The sequence below is a fragment of the Poecilia latipinna genome, unplaced genomic scaffold (assembly GCF_001443285.1).
Source record: "Poecilia latipinna isolate Pla-1442-1.1 unplaced genomic scaffold, P_latipinna-1.0 Scaffold1156, whole genome shotgun sequence".
Taxonomy (NCBI): Eukaryota; Metazoa; Chordata; class Actinopteri; order Cyprinodontiformes; family Poeciliidae; genus Poecilia; species Poecilia latipinna.
The window spans coordinates 23227-30584 of NW_015113772.1; the positions used below are offsets into that span (position 1 = coordinate 23227).

Sequence of the window (7358 nt, forward strand, 5' to 3'; positions counted from 1 at the left end):
GCCTTTAACCCTTGTTTAACCCAAGAATCAGAACTGCATAGATCTAGATTCTAGAGCAGTGGTTCTTAACCTGGGTTCGATCGAACCCCAGGGGTTCGATGAGTCGGTCTCAGGGGTTCGGCGGAGCCTCTGCCGCGGAGGTAAAGAGACACTTGTGTAAAGTCGTGATGACGCGCCCCACTTGCTGCAGAGGATCACGTTACATTGCTGAGCCAATCAGAGCTGTGGAGGAGCACTGACTGAAGGAGTTCCACTCTCAGCATGGATTTGAACTTGTGTCTTTAATTACTTCAGCAAAACTCACCGTTTTTACCAAATTCTGTAGCTTTCGGTGTACTTCTAAATCTGCTCCTTAGTCGCATCTTTTGGTTGGTACTGCCTCTAGTGGCGTGGGGGTGGTAACACAACTAATATAATTACATTACTAAATCAGAATACCTCAAAGTCTTTATTATTTATTATTAATTTTTCATTCTCTTAAGAATGTAGAGCTAATTAAATGATCTAAACAAAACCTTAAAGTGGTTCCAGTTTCTCTCAATGGCCAACCTGTTGAAACTGTGGAAAATTTTAAATACCTTGGGTCGTTCCTGGACACTCAGCTCAACTTTGCTGAAAACACTGACTATATTTTGAAGAACTGTTCTCAGAGACTCTACCTTTTAAGAAGACTTAGTGATCATGGGGTGCCCTCTGTCTTGAATTTGGGGGAAAAAAATCATATTTTATTTATCACTACAGAAGGGTTCAGTGAATGCACATATGAAACTGGTGGGTTCGGTACCTCAAAAAAGGTTAAGAACCACTGTTCTAGAGTTATAAAATTTGACAGCTTTTAATCAAACTAAAATAACCACAATTTATGCATAACCCAACATCCTTACAGCTGACCAAAGGTGTTTTAAATCATTGGGTGACAAAGCACGTATGAAACGATACTAAATTATGACACATGGTCTGTATAAAACATCCTATGATAAATGTTTACATCTGTGCACCAAGCTACCAAAACGTATTTAAAAAGTTATTTAAATAACTGAGACTCATTGCAATTTATTTTGTGGTGAATATTACTTGTGATTTGAAAACAATGACAATTTGAGTAAAGCAGTGGGAATATTTTTGGTAAATGGGATTTTCTTCCTAACTAGGTCACAAATTTTCAGAAAAATCCAAAAACCTTCAAAATACATTTCTGTACAACGCCTGCTGGAAGTCATGTAAAATAAAAATAAATTAATACATGACCTTAGCCAAATGTCCTGTGCTTTTGTCGCTATTAAACGACTCACATCCACTGATGAAGTATATTACGTTTTGCAAAAGGCCAGTGAAGAATGTCTCTTGGGGCATCCTGCAGTTTGATACACCTGGATTGTTGTCGAGATGTGTGTCCTGTGATGTTATTTAACAGACACCTGCCGGCCAATCAGAAAGGAAGGGGGGTGGATTGTGGTATTAATTCCATATTATGAGCTCCAGCTCAAACATTCACTCAGCATGTGTGCTGTTGACAGATGGCTGAGTTTAAATCTGCATTAATCAGTGTTATGATCAGCCAACAGACTGAAACACAAAACCCCAATCACAAAGACAGCTCACAATACAGCTGTAATGCTCCAATGCTGCTGTTACTGTCGTGTGATATTTTTAGGATGCTCAAATAAGGGTGAAATGTACTTTATAGTTGCCATTTAAGAAGCATCTTACAGCTTTTGTGCTTCCTTGTCTTTCCTGAGACTAAGAAAAGCTAAGCAAGCCTTTGTTGTAACAATGCTTCTTTCCACTATTTCTTATATCACTGGAAAACCAATCTCTTTCTACTTAAAGTTTGTCAAACAGCTTATTCTGCTATTTAATTCTTGCTTAGTGTGTTTTATTTGAATTTGTCAATTTATTCATTAACCTGCCTGGGTTTTAGTTGTACATAGAAGAATAAAAAACAACCAGGACAGGCACCATCCTGCTCATGATGGCTACCACCTTGGACAAGTAGCGCAGGATGGCATCCATCTTCTCAAACCAGCATTTACGGCAAGTCAGGCAAAGTGTTGCGTGTTCGAATTTGGCGCAACAGCGAGCTCCAAGCTGCTTCAAAAAATGTTCAGCGAGGCTGAGGTCAGGGCAGAAGGCAGATCTTTACATCTTCTATACTCAAATTCTCAATTTAGTCTCGGGTTAATCCGATATCAGTCTCAAAGACTGAATGCTTTGCAAGTTTTTTTTTTGTTTTTTTTTGGCTGTAAACCACATGTTCAACTCTCCCAGTATCTAGATACATGTTCAGCTTAACCAAAACAAAACACAAATTTCCCTACTATACAATTTGATCTTATTTTGTTCTATTTTTGTTTGGTTTTGAAATAACGGTTGTACTATAATTATTTCTTCATCACTTGACAGTCTTTTTTTCTCTGCAGTCTTTTGCTTAATAACATTCCACTTCAACAAGGAGAGTAAATGGTGGGATATGGCCACCATATTGTCCCAGTTGACTTACACACACCGACGCACAATCAAGCAGTAGGACATTAGTGTGTGTGCATGGAGGGGGGGGGGCTCTCATGCATAAACAAGATCATTTTCATAAATTAAAATCTCGCCTGCAGAACGAACATCTGTGCCCTTCACACACACATACACACCAATCCTTGTTTTGTCCTTCACATAGTGGGATAGTGTTGTTAACCTGGTATTCTCTGCTAGGAAATTTGTAGTCTTTTCACTTCTGTCAACGTGAAATTCATCCAAACTCTTTTCAGAGGGCTTACAAAATGTTTTACAAGGCATGAGATTAGCAAAAGAGTGTTATGTTTCATATGTTTTATAGTCTAAACCATAGTGTTTGTGTGATGCTGTTGCAGATAAACTGAGTCTTAACAGGCGAATGACATGAAATTCCTTTTAATAAAAGGTCTTTATAAACATCTATCTTATAAAATATGAACAAGAGTCACATGAAATGATAACATAACGCTACAGAAACCATATAAAAAGCAAAAACTTAAAAACAACATGAACAAGATTAACACTTCAGCCCGACAACAGCCCAACAACATCGCCTCACTCACTGACCCCAAAAATATAGAAAAATCTTTATTCTTTCAACATTTGGAATCATCATCTGAGCATTGCTCAGATTTTTAACAAAATTGCATAGTTTTCTCCAGATTATTGCTCATTGATTGTTGATTATTTTGAAATGACAATATGGACACCGACAAGACATTCGAAGAGCGTCTCCTGCCAGGTGAAGCGCTACAGAGAAGGTTTACGGCATTGTTGAATCGCCATCGTAAAGAGAAGTTAAAGACCCTGATGAGTACAGAAGAATGACAAACAAGACAGCGATGAAAAGATAGTGGTCTTCTCATAGCCTGCTCTCTCTGTCTTCATCGGTCTCACAGTCCTTCATCCTCAGGAGTCATGAAAGATGGCGTTTAACTGGGCGTTCATCAGCCGTTCGTGGTGTGAGTGTCCATCAAACCCCATCAGTTGTTCCACCTGCAGCTCACCGCACCGTGGGTTGGGCCCCCCGTTGCCATAGATGGAGGGATGGCCGCCGGCTCCTCCTCCGCCTCCGTAGTGCACGCTGAAGGAAAAGCTCTTGTCGTAGTCAGAGCCAGCGGCGGGCTCGTGCTTGAAAGACGAGAAGTTGCCGTTGATGCTCAGGGGCGGGCTGAGAGGTGGGTCGAACGCCGGGCCATCGGACACCAGGACTCCGTCGAAGAAGGGTTCCAAGGAGCCGTATGGCTGACCTTTGACCTGGTGGAAGATATGGGAAGGGTCCATGGTACCGTAGGGGGGGCTGGGCAAACCGGCTGTCAGTCCAGGGCTCTGGTAAGAGAAGTGTCCGGGATAGGCGGCAGCACCGGCAGGGGGAAGGTGCGTGGGCATGTCCGGTGTCTGCTCTGGAAGGAAGGTCCGAGGGTTCAGCTGAAGGCAGCCTGCCACCAGGTTGGTGGTCGGCTGAGAAAGACCTGATAACACAGAGAGGGTCTACGGTCAGTATCGATCGATGATTTGAAGTGAAACAAGACCTTGTGACATTTCCCTTTAAAGTGAAACCTGTCTCGTGAAGTGCTATCCAGTTGCTCATTATTTTGTCTGGAGAAGTTAGTCTGAGTTGTTATTATGAGGACCTGATTTGAAGGTGAGTGCTCAGATTCAGGTAAATCTTTGTTTAAAACTTTTATTTTGAAGTTAGAAAGGAAGTAGTTCTCTGCTACAAAGGAGGCCTCCTCCTCTTTTCAACCTGTTCTTTTTCTCACCATTTTGGAAAACCTTTATGAAAAACAAACTGACAAGATTCAAGCAATTTGTAGACACTGTAAGAATACCAAAACAAGCCAATCATTAGCAGCTAAAGTAGAATTTGTTATTTCATCATTTTTAAGTAGTCCGCAATGGATGTGGTCACTTCTATGGTTCCAAATCCAGAATATGTAGATTGAAATGCAGTTAACGATTTATATATATTTTTGGTATTCGTCTAGACAAGATGGACTCTTAGTCATTAGTTATTGCCTAGCTCTTGTCTCATTTCCCCAAACCCAACTTTATATACAGTGTCTTCCTGTCTAAATAGCTTCATTTTTGTCCCTAGCAATGAAATGTAATAACACTTATGAGAAATTGTCAATTTGGGATTTACATTGCCTCATCAAAATTTTTCACTATAATTTCATCAAGTATGTTCTAATATTGCTTAGGATTGCAGTGATAAACTTCTCACCTTTGCAAAGCGCCTGGACGAAACTCATGAGGTCGGGGGCCTTGCCAGACCGCAGGATCTCGCTGAGAGCCCAGATGTAGTTCTTGGCGAGGCGCAGGGTCTCAATTTTGGATAGTTTCTGGGTTTTGGAGTAACAAGGGACGACTTTTCGGAGACTCTCCAAAGCGTCGTTCAACCCGTGCATGCGATTTCTCTCTCGGGCGTTGGCCTTCATTCGACGGATCTTAAACCTGCACAGACAGAAAAAGAGTTATTAAATACATACTGGAAAGGTATTAAACATATGTAGGCTGGTCAACAAATTGCTCAACAATTTATGTAACGTCTATTCAATAAGGAGTGGTCATGTGTTGTGAACAATGTAAGAACATTTAAAGGATTCGTTTTCTTTCCTTTTTTATATTTAAATAACCTACATTTAATTTCACTAGAATTTGCTGAAAATCTAAAATACTAAACAATCCAATTATCATTTAGAGTATTTGAGGCCGAATAGTTTAACAATACAATTGACTAATAGAATTATTTTTAATGCATTTTATGTACAATTATTTTTATAAAAATAAGCCATGCAGTGATTTTTTTTTTTTTTTTGTGCAAAATGGGCTTTGTGGCAGGAATTGTGTGAGTTGTGCTGGGGGAGTATTGGGGCAGAAGGAAGGGCTTGCCCATGAGGGCAACACTCATGCAACTACCACCCGTGTCCTAAATGTCATCTTTGCAAATTCTAAATTGTAATTCAACAAGTGTTAAGGTCAACATGTTGGTTTACGCCTACTGTTTGTTACCAGGTTTTTTTCTTAATGTGTTCACAAGTTGATTTTTAGGAAAAGATGTATAGTATAGAAATGGATTGCAGTCATAAAGGTTTACTCACACAAAGCGCATGTGAGACGACGACAACAACAAAAGAAATCAATTTGAGAAGGAAGTTTAACAGGGTCACTACAACACATTGATATGCTCCAGTACTGTCTTTTGGATTTAAGCCCCTTTTTCTGAGGATATGGGAATGATGGAGGTACAATTTAATTTTTAAACAGCACGTTTAATACACTTTGTGACACTGGGACAAATATAAGAACAAACTTTTTAAAATTACTCTAGTAGCCAAATCTTTGTTTATTTTGAGCCTCAGTGTCTCCTTTGTTTTTCATTACTGTACATTAATGAAGTGATCATGATATGCACCAATGACAGAAAACACCAACATTGGTAGAACTAAAAGTTCGAGGAAATCTGTATAAAATTCATGTCGCATGGATCTCATGTACTATTGTGAGGGGTCTTTATTCGGATCTTAAATTTATGTCATCTGATTACACATTTATTTTCTGTGTCATAAATATTATTTCTAATTTCAGGGCGTATCTTTTACTCGTTTATTTACGCACATTTTTACTATCTGCGTGAAGGACAAACCATACCTCTGAAGACGAGCCTTGGTCATCTTTTTCTTCTTCGGCCCTCGCCTCTTGGGTTTGTTCTCTCCATCCTCCTCTTCCTCTTCATCTTCCTCGTCGTCTTCCTCTTCGTCCTCCTCTGGATGGTGGAGAAGGTCCTCCTCCTCCTCCTCCTCTCCAGCTCCCGCCCCGGCTCCTGCCCGCTCCGTCTCTCTGCCTGCAGGGCTGCAGAGATCCCGCTGCTCGTCCGACTCCACCGATGCGAGCTCCTCCCTCACAGACCTGGTCATAATGCTGATACTCTGCGAACAAAAAGTTAGAGCCCATTTTATTATTATTATTATTATTATTATTATTATTATTATTATTATTATTATTATTTAAAGTGTGTTAGATTTTTATTTATTTATTTATTTTTTTGTAAATCAGTCAGGTCACATGACGCTTTTCCTTCGCATCGTCGGAAAATTTTATTTCCAACTTGGAAAAAGTGATTCGTTTACAATAGGCACGATTCAAGTTTGCAGCTTTATTTCCATTAAAATAAGGTTAAAAACGAATGTGAGAACATTTTAATCAAACTTTAGGGTTAGCGATCATGCGTCAGTATACGCGCACCTTAAAAGTCCCGGACAGCAGAAACTGGATAAATATGATTCTACTTAAAAATAGAAATAATACAAATTTAGCTGAGGCCTAATCTACTAATCTAATTTAAATATTTAGTTCCGACGACGGTGCGGGTCATATTCCATGGAGTGCGAGTGCTTTCTGACTTTTTTTAAAAGACAACAACAAAAAACAAAAATAAAAATAAAAGAAGGCATACCAACTCAATAAACGAAAGAACGAATGAGTGGATAAATGAATAAATACTTAAATGACCTTCTATTTAAAATGTACCTTCTTTTCAGTAATTTTGCATTTAAATACACGAAGTTAATATGCATAATAATAATAATAATAATAATAATAATAATAATAATAATAATAATAATAATAATAATAATAATAATAATAATAATAATAATTAATAATAATAATTCTTTTGTGCTTTGGAAATAAAATAACTTTTTTCCCTGTGACATGTCCCGTTACTTTGTTGCGCATATGACACAGGTGGACATGAGAACATTTCGCTCGACCTCATTCATTTAAGCAGAACAGTAAAGAAGAAAAGCAGGATACGAGATTGATTATCTAACTGGAATATATATATA

General features: G+C 38.8%; 1 protein-coding gene across 1 annotated transcript; it reads right to left on the reverse strand.

Moving 5' to 3' along the window:
- Window positions 1–2888: 2888 nt before the first annotated feature.
- neurod1 (neuronal differentiation 1) lies at window positions 2889–6463 on the reverse strand. The gene is made up of 3 exons (XM_015053042.1): window positions 6163–6463; window positions 4736–4965; window positions 2889–3980 (listed from the first exon to the last, which is right to left on the reverse strand). Exons 1-3 carry the CDS (start codon window positions 6426–6428, stop codon window positions 3418–3420), a joined length of 1059 nt encoding a protein of 352 aa, XP_014908528.1. The 5' UTR covers window positions 6429–6463; the 3' UTR covers window positions 2889–3417.
- Window positions 6464–7358: the final 895 nt, after the last annotated feature.

Coding starts and splice junctions, on each gene's coding strand:
- neurod1 (XM_015053042.1), bottom strand. CDS start 6,428: ATGACCAGGTCTGTGAGGGAGGAGCTCGCATCGGTGGAGTCGGACGAG. Junction 4,966..6,162: donor ACCAAGGCTCGTCTTCAGAG/GTATGGTTTGTC, acceptor CTGTCTGTGCAG/GTTTAAGATCCGTCGAATGA. Junction 3,981..4,735: donor CGTCCAGGCGCTTTGCAAAG/GTGAGAAGTTTA, acceptor CTGTGTTATCAG/GTCTTTCTCAGCCGACCACC.